This window comes from Populus trichocarpa, chromosome 1 (assembly GCF_000002775.5).
Source record: "Populus trichocarpa isolate Nisqually-1 chromosome 1, P.trichocarpa_v4.1, whole genome shotgun sequence".
NCBI lineage: Eukaryota > Viridiplantae > Streptophyta > Magnoliopsida > Malpighiales > Salicaceae > Populus > Populus trichocarpa.
In genome coordinates, this window is record NC_037285.2 from 381,409 (window position 1) to 405,631 (window position 24,223).

Genomic DNA, 24,223 nt, shown 5'->3' on the forward strand with positions numbered 1-24,223 from the left:
GTCATCAATTTCTTTAAAAAAACTATACATCTTTGGTTGATTAACGAATATCGATTCTCTATGATCAGTGTTAAAAAAAACCCGACAATTTTCCACACTAATTTTTTTTTTTTAAAAAAGCCAAAGCCATGGAAAATAATCATTAATTTTTTTTTGTGAGGTTGCATGAAAAATACAAAACAACCATTAATTATTTGATAAAATAATAAATAATGGAAAAATAAAATAAAAACAACCAAAAAAAGGAAAGAAAGAAAGCTTGGCCGCGTGCCTGAGCGCTGTCTGTGCCTACATGTACAACCGGTGAGAGCGATAGAATTGGAAATGAACTGAAATGAGAAAATGTGAGCTGAAGGAGCTAAAAGAACTTCCATATCTGATTCTTTCTGAGCTGAGCTCAAGGAGCTAGCAGCGATGCATAATGATAAAATTTATCTTGAATTGTTCAAGCTATTTAGAATGGCTGAAACTTACATGGATTTTTAATGTTGGTTCTCTGGAATTCAGTAATGAAAACTATTGAAGGGCATAATGTTGCTTTTTCAAGGCTGATTATCCGTTTCACAGATTATTAGGTAACCTGTCATGGTTTTCACTTCATGGTAATGGTTGATAGATTTCTGAATCCAAAAGCTTTCTTTCATCATTAGGTAACCTGGCCAGTTTCGAAGCGTATTTGCCTTGGATTTTTGTGCCTGTTGATCTTGACTCTTTTTTACTAGTTTTTGTCGTAGTTTTCAGTCCTGGCCGACGGGGCCGTTTCGATTGATATTTTCTACGGTTGGGGATGTGATCATGCTTTCAAAAGTGGATCTGATTCTTTTAGGCAGATAAGTTTTCTTGTGTAGTTGTGGGCTGGGCTAGGAACAAGAAGACTAGATGGCAGCCTGGCACTATGCTTTTTCAAGGCTGATTATATGCGAGGAAAAACAGATGCCAAATTGATGGACAATTGAACCTTGTCTATCCTTTTCACAAATTATTAGGTAACCTATCATGGTTTCCACTAGGTATTTTTTTCTGTCAACAATATACCATGTTTTTTTTTTGTTTAACGTGGGTGTCCGGGCCAACTTGCGTGTACCTCGACTAATCCCACGGGCTCTGAAGTTAACGACCATGTAAGCCTCCAGTGGCCATCATATGAGCAACCACAGGGCTCGAACCTGAGACCACAGAGGGAGCAAATCTCTTGATCCCAAGTTCTTACCACTGGGCCACCACCTAGATGGTTAACAATATACCATGTTTTTCACTCCACGGTAATGGTTGATAGATATCTGAATCCAAAAGCTTTCTTTCATTATTTCAACAAAAAAATACTTAAATTGTTACTTGTATTAGATTTGTTATTGATTTAATCAATAAAATTCTTATACAATATCAAAGAACCATCATAATTTAAAAACATTATTTTGTTTGCTCTTATGTAAACTAAATAGGTGCCAAGATAGCTTTAAAGTAGATTTCTATAATTAAAACAGTAAGTACAAGGAAACATTTCCCGTATATCTTTACTATCTTTGGTTTTCAGGCCTGGTTGGTCTCGGGCCATTAGGGTGCGTTTCGATTGGTATTTTTCTTTATTTCCAAACCCGGTCAGTCCAAGCCCGTTAAGGTATGTTTCTGTTGGTATTTGCCTTAAATTTTGTGTCTGGTTGGTCTTGGCCTAGTTTGGTAGGTATTTACCTTGGATTTCAAGCTCAATTAGTCACAACCCATCAGTGCCTGTTTTAGTGGATATCTGCGTTAGTTTTCAGGCTCAGTTGGTATCAACCCGTTTCGAGTTGTATTTGCCTTGGTTTACAAGCCCGATTGATAATTTATCTTAGTTTTCAAGCTCGGTTGGTCCCGTCCCATCGAGAGCTGTTTCGGTGGGTATTGGCCTTGGGTTTCGGGTCTGGTTGGTCCTAGGCCATCAGGGCCCGTTTCAATTGGTATTTCTTTTTATTTTCGAGCCTGGTTAGGCCAGGCCTGTTAGGGCCTATTTTCGTTGGTATTTGCTTTGGATTTCATGTTTGGTTGGTCCTGGCCTGTCATGGCCCAGTTTGGTGGGCATTTGCTTTTGATTTTGAGCTTGAAAAGTCCCGGCCTATCAGTGCTTGTTCCGATGGGTATTTACATTGGTTTTCGGGCCCGGTTGGTATTAACCCGTTTTGAGTTGTATTTACCTTGGTTTTTGGCTCGGTTGGTATCGACCCTTCATGGCTTGTTTCAGTAGGTATTTGCCTTGGTTTTTAGGCCTAGTTGGTCTCGTCCTGTCGAGGCCTATTTCGGTGGGTATTGGCATTGGTTTTTGGGCCTAGTTAGTCCTGGGCCATTAGGGTTTGTTTCAATTGGTATTTTCCTTTATTTCCAAGCTTGGTCAATCCTTATCCGTTAGGGCTATTTTTGTTGGTATTTTCCTTAGATTTCATGTTTGGTTGGTCCTGACCTATCATTGCCCAGTTTGGTGAGTATTTGCCTTGGATTTTAAGCTTGATTAGACTCAGCCCATCAGTGTTTGTTTTAGTGGGTATTTACATTGGTTTTTTAGCTCGATTGGTATCAACCTATTTCAAGTTGTATTTGCCTTGGTTTTCAAGCTCGGTTAGTATCGGCTTGTCGGGGCTCACTTCGGTAGGTATTTGCCTTGGTTTTCGAACTCGGTTGGTCTCATCCCGTTGAGGGCTGTCTCAGTGGGTATTGGCCTTGGTTTTTGAGCCTGATTAGTCCTGGGCCATCATGGGCCATTTTGAATGGTCTTTTTCTTTATTTTCAAGCCCAGGTCAATCTAGGCATGTTACAACTTGTTTTTGTTGGTATTTGCCTTGGATTTCATGTGTGGTTGGTTGTGGCCTGTTATGGCCCGATTTGGTGGGTATTTGCCTTGGATTTTAAACCTGATTAGTCCCGGCCCATCAATGCCTGTTTTGGTGGGTATTTGCGTTGGTTTTCAAGACTGGTTGGTCCCAACCTGTCGGGGCCGTTCCAGAGCGTATTTACCTTGGATTGGGAGCCCAACCTATTAAAACTCATTTCAATGGGTAGTCCAATGAGTATTTTACCTTGTATTTTTGGCCGGGTTGATCTCAACTATTTTTTATTAGTTTTTGCCATAGTTTTCAGGCTTGGTCCTGGCCAACGGGGCCATTTCTATTGGTATTTTCCGTGGTTGGGGATGTGACAGCTTTCAAAAGTGGATCAATTATTGGTAAATTGGCACTGTTTCTTTTATGGTAGATAAGTTTTCATGTGTAGTTGTGGGCTGGGCTAGGAACAAGAAGACTAGATAAATTATTTGATGCACAAAACAAGCCTTCTGCCAGTTGGAAGCGCCAATTTCCATTATAAACATGATTTGTTTTGTCTTTAAAACTAGCTGAAAATTATTCACAAGGTCGAAGGTTAATATTTAGACTTTTCATTTATGGGATAACTAAACAAAACAAGCTAATAAAAATAATTTTTCATGAGTCTAAGAAATTAATTTATAGCAAACTCAAACCCGTATCCGATTATTGTGCTTAGATGCATATGATTTAAGCTAAAAACTCATTTTTTAAAGTATTTTTTATCTAAAAATTTTGGTTCTTTACAAGTACATTTTTAACTTGCTATCATATAATTTATGAAAAAATCTTATATTTTTTCTTCATGATAAAATACTTTTGTTAAGAAATAATTTTCAATAAAACTTTTTAAAAAATCTCGCTTTTAATTTTGCATCAAATCTTTCCATTAAAACAAATTGCCAACACTTTCAATTCTTATCTGATGGACCTGACAGTGGTTTATAATGTGCATATGGAACACGAGCTGGGTCCACTGGATTTTCAATCATAGATTTCATCCCTGAAAATGATCATTTAGCTCACCTTAAAAAATCTGAGAACAAAATGGTAAGAACCACAGAAAAGAACTTTAGTGTTTCCTCGTTGTCATGAACGCCAGATGAAGATATAATTGCTTTTATGGTAGATAAGTTTTCTTGTGTAGTTGTGATAGACTAGATAGCCTAGCACTATCATTTCACTCTAGGCAAATCTATGATTGACTGGTTTATGCCTTTTCAAGGCTGATTATCCTTTTCATTATTAGGGAACCTGTCATGGTTCCCTCAAGGGATTTTCTTCTGTCGACAGTAGACCATATTTTTCACTTCATGGTAATGGTTGATAGATATCTGAATTCCAAAGCTTTCTTTTCTATATAAAAATTCATTTTAATCCAAAAACTTAAAGCTATTATTTATATTAGACATTTCAAATTTATATTAGATATGAACTCATAATGGTTTGGTTAACAAAGTTTTTATATCATTTAAATCAATCACTAGAGTTTGTTTATCATTATGATAAAGGAAAACACTTAACTGTCAGTAATAATATATTACAAATTTCAAATAAACGTCTCTAGATAATATTTGAAAATAACTTCACAAGAAAACTATACACCATGCTTAAGTTTTTTCACCTTTGAAAGTGTTTACGTGTTTGAGTATTATATAAGAAAAGAAAATAGAAGAGAATTGTAAAAATTGCAATATTATTGATGCTGCAGTATTATTAAGAAAAGAAAATAGAAGAGAATTGTAAAAATTGCAATATTATTGATGCTGCAGTATTATTAAGAAAAGGATTGAATACGTAATTGCTTAATGTTTCACAACAATTGTTTACATATTTATTGAAATAAAAGCAACAGAAATGCTAACTTATAACAGCTTAACGTGCCATGATCTGTTAACAACCTAACAGATTAACTGATTCTTAAAGACTAAGACAATCATTTATTAAAGCATAAAAATCGTAACTGAAACAGAGTAGCAGTAGCAACTTGAAGCAACAAATTCTAACACTTCTCCTTGCTTTAAGGGTTGCATACTCCTAACCTTGTCCTTAAAAACTCAAACCTGCTTACTGGAAGTGGTTTGGTGAATAAATCAGAAAGTTGATCTTCAAATTTGCAATAAATTAACTTAACATCACTATTTTTCTGCACTTCACACAAAAAATAAAGCTTGATGTTAAAATGCTTGGTCTTCCCATGGAATACTAGATTATGAGAGATTGCAATTGCTGCTTGATTATCAACTGAAATCTCTGTTGGTTCTTCTTCCTCCATGTGCAAATCACGTAGTATTTTCTGGAGCCACAATGCCTGATTTACTGTTGCTGAGGCTGCAATGAGAATTCAGCTTCTACAGTAGATTGTGCTACAATCTCCTGCTTCTTTGAGCACCATGAGAAGACTCTTGAGCCAAGGGTAAAGCAATACCCAGAAGTGCTCTTCATATCTTCAATGAAACCAGTCCAGTCACTGTCTGAGAATCCATGCAGTTTAAAACTTTGGCACTTCTTATACTTTACACCATAACTTACAGTCCATCTTACATACCTCAATATTCTTTTTGCAACTCTTAAATGTAATTCACTAGCTCTATACATAAAACGAGATAAGAGACTTACAACAAACAAAATGTCAAGCCTTGTTGTAGTAAGATACATTAAGCAACCAATTATGTTTCTGAAATAACCCTCGTCGATTTTATCAGCACCGTCATCCTTGCACAACTTTTCTTTTTAATTTATGGGTGTGCTGGTTGCTTTGCATTCCTCCATCTGAAATTTCTTCAGTATTTTCTTTGCATATTTCTTTTGGTAAATGAAAACTTCATTCTTGCTTTGCCTGACCTCCATTCCAAGAAAATAAGTCATAAGACCAAGATCGGTCATTTCAAACACACACATCATCTCTTGTTTAAACTCTTTAATTTGTAGTTCATTACTTCCTGTTATCAAGAGATCATCAACATACAGAGACATTATAAGAATGTCATCATCCTTCAGTCTGATATAAAAAGTGGCCTCAGATAAGCTTTTGACAAAGCCTAAGTTCAGCAAATGATCATCAATCCTGCTATACCAAGCTCTAGGAGCTTGCTTAAGCCTGTAGAGAGCTTTTTGTAGCAGATATACTTTATCCTCTTCACCTTGAATCACAAACCCATCTGGCTGCTCCACATATATTTCTTCCTGTAATACGCCATTTAAAAATGCTGATTTGACATCTAATTGGAACACTTTCCACCCTTTTATGCTGTAATTGCTAGCATCAATCTAATTGTGTCCAATCTAGCAACTGGAGCAAAAGTGTTAGAGTAATCAACACCGAAAATTTGAGCATACCCTTTAACTTCAAACTTGGCCTTGTATTTGTTGATAGAGTTGTCTGCATTAAACTTTGTTTTGAAAATCCACTTTACTCCAATGACTTTTCTGCCTTCAGGTTTGTCAACTAAATTCCAGGTTTTATTTTTCTGAATCATTGACATCTCTTTCTCCATTGCTTTCTTCCATTTGATGTCTTTGAGAGCTTCTTCATATCCAGCAGGTTCATATATTGCAACGTTACATCTTTGATAGATGTCTGAAAGTAACTTTGTACCTCTAATTGGAGGTTCATCTTCTTGTTCATTCTGCCATTGAGGTATTGTTTGATCCTCAGAAATAGTGCTCTGCTGAAAGTTCTTCCAGTCTCATTGCTCATCTTCATTGAAGTGTACATCCCTTGTGATCGTAATTTTTTTTGTTTGAGGATGATACACTTTGTAAGCTTTGGAGACAGAACTGTATCCCACAAATATACCTGGAACTGCTTTCTTGTCAAGTTTGTCACGCTTAACCTGTGGAATATGGACAAAACACACACTGCCAAACACTTTAACAAAGTTTAGTGAAGGTTTATATCCATACCAGACTTCAAATGGTGTTTTGTCTTCCAAAAACTTTGATGGAAGTTGATTTTGAAAAAAGACTATTGTATTTGCTGCCTCTGCCCAAAACTCTTTAGGCAACTCCTTCTCATGCAACATACATCTAGCCATCTCCATTACATAACTGTTTCTTCTTTCACTAACACCATTTCGTTCTAGAGTGTAGGGAGCAATGAGCTGATGTTCAATCCCAGCTTCTTCACAAAACAGATTAAATTTTGTTGATGTGTACTCCTTTCCATTATCTGACCTTATACTTTGTATTTTGTAGCCACTTTGATTTTTCACCATTTTCTTGAACTTCCAAAAGACTCCAGCTACTTCTGATTTGAAATTTTTTTAAAAAAATCCAGCACATTCTTGAAAAATCATCAATGAAGACAATATAGTAGAGACTACCTTTCAATTTTGGTGTTCTTTGAGGTCCTGCTACATCCGTGTGAATCAGTTGTAGCTTTTATGAGGCCTTCCAAGTAGATTTAGGAAATGACAGTCTTTTTTGTTTACCAAATTGACATGCATGACAATTTGGTATTTGATCAGCAAGAACTGGGAGACCTCTTATCACTTCATTCTTCTTCATTTTCAACATTCGTTGAAGATGACAGTGCCCAAGTCTCTTGTGCCAGATTTTAGTAATGCTAATATTTGTGGAATATGTTGTATGCTCCTCCTCAGTTGGAAAAAATGAGAAACTTTTACCTCTCATTTTGATTTGTAAAATTTTCTGGCCAGCAGCATCATAGATGAGGCAGCATTGATCTTTAAACGTCACTTTGAATCCTTTTTCTATTAGCTGACCCACACTCAGCAAATTTTGATCAATATCAGGTACATAAAGAACATCTGAAATGGTTTCTGTACCTGAGTTTGTTGCAATTGTAATGGTTCCTTTTCCTTTTGCTGAAATGTAGTCACCATTCCCTATTCGAACTTTTGAAATTTCAGTTGACTGCAAGTCCTTGAAAAGAGTTCTATCAAATTTCATATGGTTTGTATAACCAGTGTCGATCAGCCAACATTCTGATGAGCTCCTGGTTGAAAAACAGGTTGCCACAAACATCTGATCTTCATCATCTTGATCAGCAACTTGAGCATCTGTTTCTCATATCTGAAACTTATTTTTGCAGATTACAGCTTCATATCCAAGCTGATTACACTTGTTGCACTTTGCAAGGTGGATGACCTATTCTTCCACAGTGCTGACAAGGTGGATAGCTTCTTTTTGAATTTCTACCCTCACTTTGATTTATGTTGCTAGCAGTGTTTTCATTGCTTGAAAGTTGATATTTCTTGAAATATTTCTTCTTGCCATACTCTTGATGCTTGGCTGGCAAGGCTCCTTCAAAAATACGATCCTGCCTCATAAGCCTGCGTTGCTCTTGAGCCTGCAAGGCATTTATTAGCTCTGCCAAGATTATCTTGGACAAATCTTTTGTATTCTCCAAGGTGGTTATAGATGCTTCATATCTCTCAGGCACTGTTACAAGAATTTTCTCTACAATTCTGCAGTCAGAGAAATATGTGCCAAGTAACCTTACCTTGTTGACAATCCCAAGCAATTTGTCTGAGTACTCCTTTGTAGTCTCAGAATCCTTCATTCGTTGTAGTTCAAACTCTCTTATCAGGTTCAGACTTTGCATGCCACGAATTCTTTCATCTCCTGCATATTCCTTCTTCAAATAATCCCAAACATCTTTCGCTGATTTAAGAGACATAATCCTGGTGAAGATTGTTGTGGAAATAGCAGCAAATAGACAAGCTTTTGCTTTGGCTTTTGATTTCCTTGTTTTTCTTTCCTTGTGATTTTTTATCTAAGCTACTGCTGGATTATTAGGCAGCGGATGAACTTCATAATCGTCTTCAACAGCTTCCCAAAGATCCAAGGCATCCAAATAGGTCTCCATTTTGACTGCCCAAAGTTGATAGTTCTCGCCATCAAAGATAAGAGAAGAAATGTGAGAAAAACTTGATTCAGCCTCCATTACAAGTCCCGTCAAGAAATAATTGCTCTGATACCAATTGAAAGTGTTTATGTGTTTGAGTATTATGTAAGAAAAGAAAATAGAAGAGAATTGTAAAAACTGCAATATTATTGATGCTGCAGTATTATTAAGAAAAGGATTGCATACAGAATTGCTTAATGTTTCACAACAATTGTTTACATATTTATTGAAATAAAAGCAACAGAAATGCTAACTTATAGAAGCTTAACGTGCCATGATCTGTTAACAACCTAACCGATCAACTGATTCCTAAATACTAGGATAATCATTTATTAAAGCATAAAAATCACAACTGAAACAGAGTAGCAGCAGCAACTTGAAGCAACAAACTCTAACAACCTTCCACAACTTATTCTACAGCAGCACTTAAGAGCAGAAGAATTCTGCTGATTTAAAATTCCATTTCAGCCATCTATTGCAGGATCGTGCATTCACCAGTGAAGACATATTTTCAACACACCTCAGCGAAAAGCATGATCGTAGTCATGGTAATGGAAGTTCTTGTAGATGAATTGATCCAGCCATTTTGAACCTACAAAGCATACTACTGCCATTGCTACCATTGTATATACATTGTGCTTAGTTGCACCAGCAATCCCAATGAAAGCTAGAGAAGCAAATTGCAGAATAACCTCTACTGCATTGAGACCCTTGTATGCAGAATTGCAACTGGGACAGTTTACTACATGCGACCAATACCTGAAAAACCAGTTCCGAAATTTAGGAAAGAATTAAGAAAACTTCTCAAACTGAAATCTTGAATACTCTTCTGTAGTTGTAACGTGCATTAATTACCTGTCCAACAGCTGTTCTCTAGGAGGAGTTGGGGGAAGAGTTCCACTGTAGTTGCCCCTCCAATCAACTTGACCACCAGCATACTTGTTTAACCATTTTCTGAAACCAACCACAAAAGCATCTGATTTTGCTGGCACAAAACAAGCCTTCTGCCAGTTGGAAGCGCCAATTTCCATTATCTTGCGCTCCTGCGGAGAGAATTCTGTAGTCAGTTAATGCTAGAGAGTACAGGCTCCAATTTTTTTGCTTTGGAGGAAGAGCTACAAAAAAACAAAGACTCAAAAACTTTGGTGTGCACAGAAAGAAAAATGTTCATAAAGCTAGGATAAATGGCAACTCCTTGCAGCATAAGAGTTTCTGTCCTATCAAATAAAATTCAAGAAGTGAAGGATGAAATAGATTTGAATGTACAATTGTTACATTGAAAGGCAAACCATGGGAATTGAGATTTCTGTTGATCCTGGATGGATACTCAATCAACCATCCAAATACAATGTCTAGTTCCAGAAGGAAATAGAGAAGCAAAAGTATGAGCATAAACAGAAGAAATTGACAGCAATTGAGTTGTTAATGACACAAATAATGAAGAGATTTACATTAACCTTAGCCTACTTCACATTTTTGACCAATTGATCTATCAGTCTCATTTAGTAACTGATTTTTTTATAAAGTTGAAGCTATAATATATCAGCTCGCTAAATACATAAGCAGAAAATCACCTCCAGATGAAGGAGATACAGATCTGAATCCAGAACTATGTTGGTTACCGAATGATGAATAAATCGTGGAACTTTGGCAATCCAAACTCCGTAGTTTTTTGGTATGGCCCAAATCAATCTGCTATTCCCTGGACTGACGGGAACACAAAAGAAAATTAAGGCCTCTCTCCGTTGCATGGAAGGTTTCTGCACGGATAAATTTTTTATGAAGAAACATGACAAGAACAGGAGAACCACGTGAATACAGGAGTAGAATTATCAACATAAAGCCTATGATCACATAGAATTATGATTCTACAACAGGCAGTGTCTTTGAATCAAAGAAATAATGGAATTCTACTTAGTAAACTGGTTAGTAGGCTACAGTTGTCAGCGATTATGCAGACAAGTTAATGTATCTTTCAATTCTTACACATGCCACGATAGCAACATGTTGCGTGTGGTTACTGGTTAGTGTTTCAGTACATAAATGACATATATATTAGAGATAGAAACGTGTTTGGTTGAAGAGATAGATATAAAGTAGATATGTTTAAAGATAGTTTTGGAGTGAATTTCTATACTTAAAACAGTATATCTTCATTGTCTCCATTTCTTCTCTCCAGGAACAATAATCAAACGCTAAACAATGCTTACCTTTTCAGTATCAGCAATTGCATCATCACCTTGATCAACCACAGGACTACTGTCAGCATAAGAGATACAGGGAGCTATAAATTTATTAATACCAAACTGGACTTGATTTCCAATGAAACCATCTATGTCTAGTTTCTTGATACTCAATTCAACTGGGCTGCCCCCTTCTCTATCTGCCTTCACTGCGAGACATTTTTAGTTTTAATCATATGAACTACATCAACAAAGAGAATGGAACACAACACCTCAAAATACCTTTTGGTTGTCGTGTTCTCATAATTCCATAATGTGCATAGGGAACATGAGCAGGATCCATCAGGTTTTCGATCAAGACTTCGTATCTGAATGTTGTTTAGAAGAGTGAAGAAATTAAAAATCGATCATTAACTTTTATTTTACAGCTGATTCTTTCCCTATTTCTGAAAAGTATATCAAATATGATATGTGCACTGTACATAAAAAATATAACTAACAGTTTTGCACTTGAGTGCAGATGATTGCAGGATCAAAATTATCAGACATCCACATACCATATTATTTAGTTAGATCAACTTTTTTATATATATGAAAAATGATAAAATCGGTCCCATCGTCATTTGACCTGAACCTTTTTTAACGTATTTTTAGTCGAACTGTGACAAGCATTAACATCTAATTGGCTGGCAAGTAATCAATTGACATGTATAAAGATGTTAATGTAAGAAGACTAATCCGACCAAATCCGTAACATACAAGAACGTGATGATTTTTTTATCTCATATTTGCATACCCATAAGGCAAATCTCTGGAACCCGTTATCTTGATATATGATGGATCATCTAATTCTGGGATGAAGGGAGGTTGTTTCTTCAAAATGATATCTTTGTATTGTGGATCAGTGTTTGGCCAAAACCACACGATGTCATGATGCACTGTGCTTGGATAAACTGCTACACACGCTTTCTTAGATGTGGAGACCTGCAATATTATTTGATGGAAAGGTGATGCAAAATTTTAGCCTAAACTCTATAGAAGCTAATATTGGTTTGGACTTATTACCGGAGGACCATCAGTTGGTGCTTGAGGAATGAAGTTGCAGTTACCAGAGCCATTAAAACACCAACCATGGTACACACACTGTAACCTTCCCCATTGATCGACCCTTCCTTCAGACAACGGTGCCATCCTATGAGGACAAGCATTGTTGAAAACTCTCCATGAACTCTCATTCTTGTCCCACCACACCACAATATCAAGTCCCATCACCTTTTTTGCATGTGGGGCCCTCTTGTCCAAATCACAAACTGGCATTACGGGATACCAGTGTGCGTACCAATCAAACTTCTCTGCTTGAGAGTCAGCTTCAAGTTCTGGCTCAGGTGTTGAAACGAAGGATGGAGATGATGACATGGTTGTGAAAAGCTTGGATGTTGATGTTGTTTTTCTTGAGAAAGTTGAAGTGGGTACTGGATTAAACTGAAAATTCAAGAACTTGGGTTTGGTGAATTGGGTTTTGCTTATTGAAGTTGGGATGTGAATTGATGAAACAGAGGAAGTTCTTAAACCTTCCATTGCTGCTTGTTTTACTGATCAAGCTAGAGAGTAAGATTCCAAATTAAGTTGATAGAAAAGCAGGGTATGGAATTGTGAACTTGACTGGGAAATTCTACGGTGATAGTTCAATAATTACTGTTATTCTATTAATAATTTTTGGGCTACACTTAAAAAAAAAAAAAAAAGAGAAATTTAAAATAAAATATTTTTATCACTATGATGTATCATGATTTTTTTTTTTAAAATGAGTTTATAGATTAACTAATAATATATCATTAGTTATTCTCTAAACATTATAAAATTTCTTTAATTTAATTCTTTATAAATTATTTGAAGAATTTGTACGTGTGTTTACATTGAAAAAAATATTAAATTAATATATTATTAGTATTTTTTAATGATTTTAATGTACTAATATAAAAAATTAAAAAAAAATATATAAATAAATTATTTTAATTTGAACAGTCTTATTATTTCAAAGAAATCTATTTTTTTTAAAAAAAATCAAAGATTCTTTTTGTTTTTATATGATTCTCGTGTGTGTGTGTGTGTGTGTGTGTGTGTGTGTGTGTGTGTGTATATATATATATAAAATACGAGTTCTTTTTTCTTTCCTTTGTAATCAATCATTTCATTTTCCATTAATATTTTATTAAATCTTTCTTGAGAATATATTACTATGGAAAAATAGAAATTAGAATATTCTATTAAAATTCAAATATTAATAATTATAATAATTAATAGAATAATATATTATTAATTCAATGGTAATTAATTAATAGTAATTAAATAGTAAATTACTATAATACTAATTAGAATACTAATATATTAAGAGGGTGTTTGAAATAGAGGAGTGATTAGCTTTTTTTTTTATGGCATCCATGTAAAAAGCATATATTTTTTATTTTTATTACGTATAGTTTATACTTTATTATTATTATTATTATATTACTTTTAGTGTGTGTTTAGCTTTAAAAAAAGGTATAATTTTCTTAAAGTAATAAAAGGGATAAAAGGAAAGAAAAAAAAGTGAAGGAGGACATTTTTTTCAAGCCCTATATTGTTGTGCAATGTAACATAGGGATTATCTTTTCACACGCAGAAAGGGAGAGATGTAAATAGGTGTTTAGGACAATGATGGACTAAGTGGTACTGTGGTAATTTATGGAGCTCTGTTAGGTTTAGGGTTTGAGATGAAACGATGGATCAGGATGACAAGGAAGTAAAAAGACTTTGTATCTTGACTTGTTGTTTTCTGTGATTTGATCGATAACATGAACATAAATGAATGTGCATTCAAGACTTGGTTTTATGGAGTCTAGTTGCTGCTGCTGAATGGGAACACTTTTTTTTCTTTTTCTCGTAACCATTTTGTATATATTTTGGTAAAACCCAGACCAGATTTCCAACTATAAGGAACAATTTTCACCCTTCCCGCTTCCAAGGATTCTGATTACAAACATTCATCCAGATTTCCTATTCTTTTTGGGCAAAGCTCACATGTTTGTGATGTATGCGGGAGCTAATAGAATAACAACAGTGTAATTCCCATGTTTTCGCCCATCAAACTCAAGTTTGATTCAAGTTTGACCCCCCCCCCCCCCCCATCATCTGCCGTGACTTACACCCATGTACACCAAGAAATCCATTTTGAACTTAAGGTTTTGGTTTTTGAATTTTAATAAGCAAAAAGAGTTTAATATATAAACTTTAAATTCATAATTTTATTCTCTGAAATTTAAGTATAAAATGATTGTCTCCTCAAAAGGTTTTCAAAACTTTTAAATAGGTCAAAAAAACCTACTTCTACTAGAAAACAGCCTAAAGTCTGAAAACATTAAGAAAATTAAATTAGAATCCGAAATAAAAATAATAAATTCAAAAAATCCTAGAAAAATAATAAAAATAGCTCAAACAATAACTTTCGGGCCTAATTCTAAAAGATTCAATGATCTAACTAGCGATGAAGTTCCTTTATATAGGAAAATTGCATGTAGAATCAACTAGGAAAATCTGAGTCCAATCTAATGGTCAAATCTCATGTTATCTCACTTTTAAAGTACTAAACTAGTCTGCTCTTAAATCTAAACCTATCTCACCGTTCCATAAAAATATTTACTAGGACATCTAGATAGTCTACTTGGGTCAAATCCCTGTATAATAGTACCAGATCATCACTTGAATGTTTAGAACCTTTATTTTCTACAAGTCCGATTGTATTAGTTTGTGCAAAGAACACATGTTAAAAGAGTATTTAGAAGTATTTGATTATTGTTTCGAGAGATAAAAGTAACAGAGACAATGATGATGTATTCTTTATTCTACTTATTTTAAAAGAATAGAAATTTATTTTAAAATTCTTTATAAAACATATTTATTTTATGTTTTGGATGTATAACCAATTTGTTTACCAATTAAATGTAACTTTAATGATGTTGAACATGCTTTTAATTTTTTTTATTTCCTTCTATAAAAAGAATTTATGCTAATATTCATGTTAAATAGTGATCTTCATCTAATAAATTAAGTGGGTAGTTGATGTTTTAGAATATAATTTATATAATTATTTAATACATCTTTTCAAATAAAAATTATATGACTTGAAACTTGTATATATTTATATTATTTTATATTTATTTTTTTATCAAATAAAATAATCATAGAAAAATTCAAACTTATAACTAGTTAGTTGTTAAAGTATTGAAATCATGTTAATAAAAGCAATGTAAACATAATAATAACTTAAGCAGTAAAGTAATACCATAAAATATAATTCTTTATGTATACAAACACTAATCTCAAGAAAAATCGACCAACTTTATTCTTACAGCAGCACACGAGAGAACGATAAGTCTGCTAGACTTTAAGAATCGAGAATTTTAGTCAACCCAATGCCATATTTCCAACCCTCCTCGGGGAAATGCATGAATGAAATCGTGGTAGTGGAAGTTCTGTGGATGAAATGGGCCCACCCATTTCGAATCAGTAAAGCATACTTTTAGTGGACAAGACACTGTACTCCGTCAAAACATATAATACTTTTGATTTTTCTGCCCCAATTTTCTCCTCTCGACTTCAGCTTCTATTCTTCTACTCCTTTGCTTTATTCTTCTATTCTTTTACTCCTTTTAAATCTTCATTTATCCCCTTAGCGGCATCAATACTGGCTCTCTGCTTGGCTGCAGCAACATTAATCCCAGGGATTGCTGGTGAAGCAACCTGCAGACTCACCTCTAGTGTTTGCAGCATTGAACAATCAGCTGCAAACACTACTACCAGTACCTGAAAAATCAGCTGCAAATTTAGGAGACAAAATTAAGAGAGTTGCTCGAACTGAGATCTTCTGTATCCAACCAGAAGGGCACCAGACTTTGTTGGCACAGAACAAGCCTTTCGCCAGTTGGCTGGGCCAAAATCCTTGAACTTGCGCTCCTGTAAACACAATTCTAGGGTCAGTTCATACTAACAGTGGTCTATTACCGGGAACACAGGACAGTATCGTAAGAACATCCACCTTACACTAAATCTCAAAACATATATATCATAAAATAAATTATATAAGGATTTCACGATGCTTTAATATCTTTGAAAATATTATATTCTTCATAGGAATAAAATCAAATAATACTTTAAAAATTCTTATCATTAGATAAAGCAAAATAAATAATTTATAATACTTATTACATTTATCAAAATCCAAACTTATTAAAACAATATAATAATGAAGCATTTAAAATATCAAATCAAAACCTAAAAGAAAAGTTTTGTTAAACAAGTAAGGTATATTAACCAAAACTGAAAAGGCAGAAACTCTTAATAAGTCCACATGCTAATATAAATTATGAACCTAAAATAATATTAAAATAAAAGGGTGAGTTCAACCAACTCGGTGAGGAAATAACATTTAACATACATGCATCTTAGATATGAATAGTTTGCAAGTCGATATATCTTTATATAAATATACATACAAAGCATATTAATATAAGAAGTGGAGTGTGTGTCAGAGATCAAATGGCACCCGAAAGTGATCACTGTGGGAGGATTTGTCGTCACAGGCTGGTGCCTCTCTCACCAGTTAGATATACAGAATATTATGTGAACATAGACTAACTCTTCTTTATTGGCATGAAGTTACTGACAAGTATACCGATATCGAGACATATTAGATACTCGTATAATTATTAAAACAATGTATATCATATCGAATAGAATTTAGTTTAACAAAATACGAATGCAAATTCAAGAATGGATAAGTACTTGAAAAATAAAGCAACATATATAAATATTCAAGAAATTAACTAGTTGTATCCATCATATAATCAAAATGCATATTTATTTATATTACATGCATATTAAATATTATTTTACTTATCCAGAAAATTAAAGCAAAAGACAAATGGATACAGAATCGAAAACTATTGAAGATTGTTAGTAGGAATGTTAGCAGAACCTATAACTGATAAGGAAAACACTCAAAAACTACTCGAAGAAAAAACTTAAAAGATTAAAAATTCTAAGCTTAGATACCAAAATATAAATGTAAAACCGAACTATTTTACCCTATCGATCTCGAACATAACCTAAATTGATCGAACCTAACAGGCCTGATAAAACTCTATTGTCCGATCCACCAAAATAACCAACTGGTCGGCCACTATCACAAACCAACCGGTCAGCCAGTTTAGACCAATTGGTCAACCGGAAGCAATCAACCAACTAGTTGACCGTTTTAGAACAACCGGTCGGCCGGCTCAGCCAACCGATCAACTAGTTGATTGGGATTTCTAGAATCCCGATCTACCAGTCTTTAAAATTGCAAATTACACAATAATATAATATGCTCTTCAACAACCCATGATTCCAATTATATAATCAGTTCATTTAAGATAACTAACACTCTAGAATATCAATTCAATCTCTTAAATCATTCTATCTTCAAAACAATATGAAAACCCTAAACATGTCTTAAAACCTTCCACAATCAATCCTTAATTGAAAATAACAAAAGAGAAAAATCAGTTACTTGTTTCTTCAACCTTTCTTGAACCAAAAAATTAAATTCAAAGCTGAATTCCCTTGTATATAGGAGAGGAAGGTCACGGCAAGTGGAGGTAAAGAGGAAAAAAGAGAAAACAATGCTTAGGAACTTTTTCTTTAAATACCTAGGTTAGTTGGATAAGATTCGGGCTGAACTTTGGTCTTAGATTAGGCCGAAACATGGTTCTTGCAACAGAGTGCAAGCTACAATATGTTCTTCAAACCAGGATACATGACAAAAGAAACTTATGGCTTCATAAACAGAAAAACCACCTGCATATGAAGAAAATACAGATCTGAATCCAGGACGAGGTTTTGTTCCAAATGAAAAATCCATCGTGGGACAACTTTATCAGTCCAAAGTTTCCTGGAATGATCCATATCAATCTTTTTTTCCCCTGGACTAACTATATGCCATTCTCTATCGCATAGAACCCTGCTTCGACAACAAATTGTTTGTGAAATAAGACCCAAGAACAGGAGAATCAGGAATCATAAATGTTAACGATCACCTTTTCTGGTGCATCACCCGGGCTACTATAAGCATAAAAGATACAGGGTGCGTTTACTAGTCCATAATGTGCACAGGGAAGATGACCAGGATCCTACACATTTTCAATCAAGAAATCATTTCTGAAATTGCAAGCAATAATTCAACCATTATATGGAAGCTAATCCTTTTCAGCAATAGTGCTTATGACCCAAGATGTACAGCCAGAAGCAATAAAATGTGGCCAGAACTAGAAATAAATCTAGTTTGGAAATAAAAATGAACACTAGGGTTCAAATGACATCTTTGCATACCCATAAGGAAAAAATCTCTATAATGGATAAACATCATTGATATGTATTTTCAGAAGTTATCTGATGTCATTTGTAGTTTTTGTTTTCAATTTTTTTGAAAAACTTGTGTATTAGAAGCTTAGATGTTTCATTTGAATGACAAGCGGTACAAAGGATATTACATTTGACCTATAATATATTAATGACTAGCAAGTGGTTTGATAAAACATTACAAATGACTATTTATAATTGTTTGAACATCATAGTTTGAGCAATTCAAATCACGCGACCTGAAACCAACCCCCCCTCTGGGGCTTAATTTCTTAGAAGTAATTTTTTTTCTTATAGTCAGTCCCCCCAAAACATGTCTCTCAAAGCTCGAATATCATCTGAGTTTACAATGACTGTACATTAGAGCCCTGACTCTGTAATGTTTTGCAGTAAACAGTATGAGTATATGCCTCAGCGAAAAGCATGATTGTAGTCCTGGTAATGGAAGTTTTTGTAGATGAAGTGAGCCAACAATTTTGATCCTGCAAAGCATACTACTGCCATTGCTATCATAGTATTTCTTGCAGCTAGTGACATGACATTCTGCTTGGTTGCAGCAACAATCCCAACGAAAGCTAGAGAAGCGACTTGCAGAACAACCTCTAGAGCATTGAGGCCCTTGTGTGCAGCATTGCAACTGCGGCAGTTTACCACATGGGACCAGTACCTGAAAGACAGTTCCAAATTTAGCAGAAAACTAAGTTACTCAAACTGAAATGCTGAATCTCCATTTGTAGATGAGACAATCATTACCTGTCCATCAGCTGTTCTCTGGGAGGAGTTGGGGGAAGAGCCCCACTGTACTTGCCTTTCCAATCAACTTCACCACCAGCATACTTGTTTAACCATCTTCTGAAACCAACCACAAGGGCATCCGATTTTGTTGGCACAAAACAAGCCTTTTGCCAGTTTGCAGGGCCAGCATCCATGATCTTGCGCTCCTGCGCAGAGAATTGTAGTTAGGCAATGTGAGCTGAGTGCAGGCTCCACTTTCTAGTTTTAGAGAGTATAAAAATAAAGACTGGAATTCTTTGGTATAAGCAGAAAGGAAAATGTTCATTGAGCTACGATAAATGACCACTTCTCACAGCATGAAATGTTACAAAAGTTTCTGTTCTATCAAATTACAATTCCATTAAAGTAAAGGATGATATTTCATAGTAAACCATCCTTGTGCAGAAAGGAAAATCATAGGATTTTAGATTTCTGTTGATACTGGATGAGCATGATCATAACATTTCTAATACAATATCTTGTCCAGCAAAAATGTCCTCAGCCCAGGTTTTTGACTACCAGAAGGAATTTAACAGCACCACTAAATGCAATTCATGAAAAAATTTATACCAAACTAGACATTGATTAACCTTTATATAGGGTCGGCATACCTATCAGTGCGTTTACTTTAATATTATTCATCCTAATTAATGATAAGTTAAGTAATAGTCAACAAGGTAACTAGATGCAAAAGAAAACTCTGTTTTCATAAACAGAAAAATCACCTCCACATGAAGAAGATACAGGTCTGAATCCAGAATTAGGTTTTGTCCCACATGAAAAATCCATCTTGGAACAACTTTATCAATCCAAACTCCAAAGTTTCTAGGAAAGACCCATATCAATCTGCTATTTCCTGGACTAACTGGAATGCAGATAAAAATTAAGGCCATTTTCCGTTGTGCAGAAGGCTGCAGAGCGACAAAATTAATGGAAAAAAAAGATGATGAGAACTAGAGAAGCAACTGTATAAAAAGGAAATCACATTTTAAAAGACAAGCCTAGCATAACTTTGAGTTTTCAAGACTAATTTATGAAAAATCATCCCATGTTTTATCTCGGAACAGTATACAACGAGCAAATGCTTACCTTTCTGGTCCCAGCTGACGATGCAGCTCCATTACCTTGATTCTCCAAAGGTTTAGTATAGGCATAAAAGATACATGGTGCGATAAATTTACTAATACCCCACTCCTGATCTCCATCAAAACCATTTATGTCTAGTTTCTTGACACTCAATGCAACAGGTCTGCCCCCTTCTCTATCAACCTTCACTGCAGGGAAATTTTAGGTTGAATCACATGAACTACACAAATTAAGAGAACAAAATGTAACGCCCTAACACACCTTTCGGTGTTTGTGTTCTCATGATTCCATAGTGTGCATAGGGAACATGAGCAGGATCCATCAGGTTTTCAACCAAGACATCATACCTGAAAATGAAGATGTAGTTTAGAGAAGCAAAGCTAAGACAAGATAACTTCGATCTTAGTATGGATGTAGTTTTAATTTCTGTAACTTTTTCATGGAGTTTAAGTCAAAGATACTCAAGAAAAATTACTCCATTTAAAAGATATATCAAACAATCATCTACGAAAGCTAATTCTTACGAGAATTAGTTATGCCCCAAACTCTACTGGCAGAAACAGTAAACATGACAGTGCATCTAGCGAAGAATAGAAATAAATTTAGAATTTAATTTATAGATAACATGAGGAACAATTTAAGTGCAAACTGCGTCTTTGCATACCCGTATGCAATATCTCTATTTCCCATTGTTCTGGTATAGGATGGATCTTCCAATTCTGGGATGAAGGGCGGTTGTTTCTTCAAAATAATATCTTTGTATTGTGGATCAGTGTTCGGCCAAAACCATACAATGTCATGATGCAAAGTGCTTGGATAAGCAGCTACACATGCTTTCTTGAATGTGTGGACCTGCATCATTTGATGGAAAGATTAACTAAAATCCCATTTGACAAGGAAAAAGTTTGCTGAACATAAACAATGAAAGCTAAATCAGTGCAGCAAGAGGAACAACATAACATCTTTGCCTAAAATAATCATCTCAAGGTAATAATAATGCAATTCTACCATGTGAAATTCCATCAGAATTTTCCTGCGCTCCAACATCTATCAATACAGTATTGCTTTGTCAATATTTTTGCCTCAAACACGACATGCCTTGCGTCACTGCCATCTATGTAAATGAAGGACCATATAATAATGCTTCAATGTAAGCATCGTACAATATAATGCAGCAACATCCAAGAATAAATAATAAGCATTAAGACAATAAATAAAAATAATTATTACTGGAGGACCATCCGGAGGTGCTTGAGGGATGAGCTTGCAGTCACCAGAGCCATTGAAGCACCAACCATGGTACACACACTGCAACCTCCCCCACTGATCAATCCTTCCTTCAGACAATGGAGCCAACCTATGAGGACAAGTATCATCAAAGACCTTCCATTCACTCTCATTCCTATCCCACCACACCACAACATCAAGACCCAACACTTTCTTTGCATGTGGCACCCTTTTATCCAGATCACAAACTGGCATGAGTGGATACCACTGAGCATACCAATCAAACTTCTCTCGTTTAGTTTCAACCTCAACCTCTGGCTCAGGTGGGCCTATCGAGTCTGTTGAAACGGAGGATGGTGATGGTGATATGGTAAAAAGCTTGGATTTTGATGCTGTTTTTCCATGAATTCGTAAGAGGCATGAACTGGGTATTGGATTAAACTGAAAATTCAAGAAATTGGGTTTGGTAAATTGGGTTTTGCTTATTGAAGTTGGGACATGAATTGTTGAGACAGAGTAAGTTCTTACAAGTTCCATGGTTGCTTGTTTTAGAGGTGAAGCTAGGGAGAAGAGAGAGACATAGAGGGAGGGAATGCAAGTCTTGTAGGCTGTGGATATACAAATCTTTAATTACAAAGTGAAATCATCATCTCTTGAACTTGAGGCTGAGAATGAATCCGCGTGCATTGTTGTAAAGGACAAGGAACAAAACCGCTTGAATGGATGAGTTCAAGAGTTCTGACTTTTTAAGGTAAGAAATAATCTATCTATATTCTATATTTGAATTAATTATTAGTCCCTATAGATTAATCAAATTGTTTAATTAGTTAATCCTCTTGTTTTTAGCAAAAAGCTACTAGATTAAGGTTGGTCAATATTGATTAAGAATTATTTTATTATTTTTTATACTACAAGGATTAATTAATTAATTACTTTCAATAAACTATAATGACTAAATTACACTCTCATCATCATAGGTAAGTTTTATTATTAATTTTTTTTAGTTCCATAGCATTGGTTTTATTATTATTATTTTTAGTTATATAGCATTGGTTTGTTTTCTTAAAAGATATAAACATGTTTAGTGTAATATTTTGGAAGAAAAAAATTTAATAGGAAATGGCAACAATACTCTTGGAGGAGTACACAATAGAAATAAATGAGTGAGAGGTAATTTGATAATTGCATAAAAGTTGATAAATTTAAATAGAAAAGAAAAAAGAAATAAGTGAAATCAAAATTTAGAGAGAGAGAATTGAAAGAGGTGAAGGAGAAGAAGAAAGAAGAGGGAGAGATACAGGAAAGAGAAGAAAGTTAGAGAAAATAAGTTATTAAAATAAGAATTATACTTTGATATGTATAGTTTTTGTTATTAGTTAAGATTTCAAATTTTTTAAGATTTAGGATTTTGAAGTTTATGTTTTTGAGTTTGATTGATGGGTTAATTGAAGTGTTAGGGGTTAATTATTATGGGTTTTTAAGGTGTTAGTTGAGCTTTAGAGATTTGTTTTTTTTTTAGAGACTAGTAGATTAGGATTCTAAAATCTCAATCAATCTGCCGACCGGTTGACCTGACTAGTTTTGGTTGACCGGTGGGTTAATTTTGATCAATTGGTTGGCCCAGCAATGAAGAATGAATGAGTTTTTTAGGTCCTGTCAGTTTGGGGAATTTTCGGGATTGATTGGATGAATCAGTTTTATTTTTATAATTATGTTTTAATCTATCAGTTTTATTTTTATAATTATGTTTTAATCTATAATCTTAGAGTTTTAATATCTTATGTTATCTATTTTGAGTTGTTTTTTAGTATGTCTTCTTTTGTACTCAGATACTCTCGATATTTTACCTGCTAAGTGTCAATAGGATTTCCTTTAATATCTGCTATTGTATTTTTTCTACCTTAAGTTAGGTAAGTGGATAATATTTCATATGCAAGAGGAATAGTAAAGATATTTGAATTGTTAATATAAAATGGATCATGCTTCTTGGTAATATAAATATTGCTTATTATCTCTTATTTATGATAAAACATGATTACTTATTGTATGAGTTGAGCCTTTAAGAAATGATCATGTTTGTTTGTTTATGATCCTATGGTATGTTAGTCAAAATATTCATGCTAACAGGATAGTGTTAGCATTTGTGTATATCATAGTTTTGAACCATTATTGGTCGGGGGAGTTACCAACCTGTGGTAACTAATCATCCCACAGTCTGGAGCGTCATATTCACTGCATTTTAATTTTCTGATGAGTTTTATCTTATGATATTTGTTGTTATGACATGCTTATAAAATTCTTTTGTAAAAGCATAAAGTCAAACTTCTATATATTCATCATTGTTATATTCTCTCGTAGGTGTATATTAAATGTTATTTATTCACCGAGTTGTTGAACTCACTCTCTCGTTAATTTTTTTTTTCAAGTCTATAGCTTTGTTAGCAACTCATTTTTGTTGGACTTTCAAAATATGTTTTTTTATTGTGATTGATATTATTCTGTTATATTTAATTAGTGCTCTATATTTACTAAATTTATATTAAGATTTGTATTAAGATAATTGATTTATATTATAGACTTAATTATAATATCAAATTTATAATATCAAATTCTGCAAGGAACTTTGATTGAGTTAAGAAGAAAAAAAGTTTACAAGTACATTTAGGTTCGCATAGGTAATAAACTTGTAAAGAAACCTTGCTTATATGCTAGTCAAGAATATAGGACCCGATCATAACATTTAATTAGAAAAACAAAGACAAATAGAATTTAATGAATTTTGATTTTTTAAAAAAAAAAAATACTTTCTACCACTA

The 24,223-nt window shown here is 34.2% G+C and overlaps 2 protein-coding genes across 2 annotated transcripts; both read right to left on the reverse strand.

Annotated features, from left to right (window-relative positions):
* Positions 1-8,849: 8,849 nt before the first annotated feature.
* Positions 8,850-12,551, reverse strand: LOC7483250 (protochlorophyllide-dependent translocon component 52, chloroplastic). Its single transcript, XM_024608893.2, has 7 exons — positions 11,952-12,551; positions 11,683-11,870; positions 11,169-11,254; positions 10,914-11,095; positions 10,278-10,463; positions 9,559-9,746; positions 8,850-9,462 (listed from the first exon to the last, which is right to left on the reverse strand). The coding sequence occupies exons 1-7, from the start codon at positions 12,462-12,464 to the stop codon at positions 9,225-9,227; spliced, it is 1,581 nt and encodes a 526-aa protein (XP_024464661.1). The 5' UTR covers positions 12,465-12,551; the 3' UTR covers positions 8,850-9,224.
* A 5,896-nt stretch (positions 12,552-18,447) lies between these two features.
* LOC7457703 (protochlorophyllide-dependent translocon component 52, chloroplastic) lies at positions 18,448-22,121 on the reverse strand. Its single transcript, XM_024593799.2, has 7 exons — positions 21,411-22,121; positions 20,845-21,032; positions 20,442-20,527; positions 20,184-20,368; positions 19,820-20,005; positions 19,074-19,261; positions 18,448-18,987 (listed from the first exon to the last, which is right to left on the reverse strand). Exons 1-7 carry the CDS (start codon positions 21,942-21,944, stop codon positions 18,732-18,734), a joined length of 1,623 nt encoding a protein of 540 aa, XP_024449567.2. The 5' UTR covers positions 21,945-22,121; the 3' UTR covers positions 18,448-18,731.
* Positions 22,122-24,223: the final 2,102 nt, after the last annotated feature.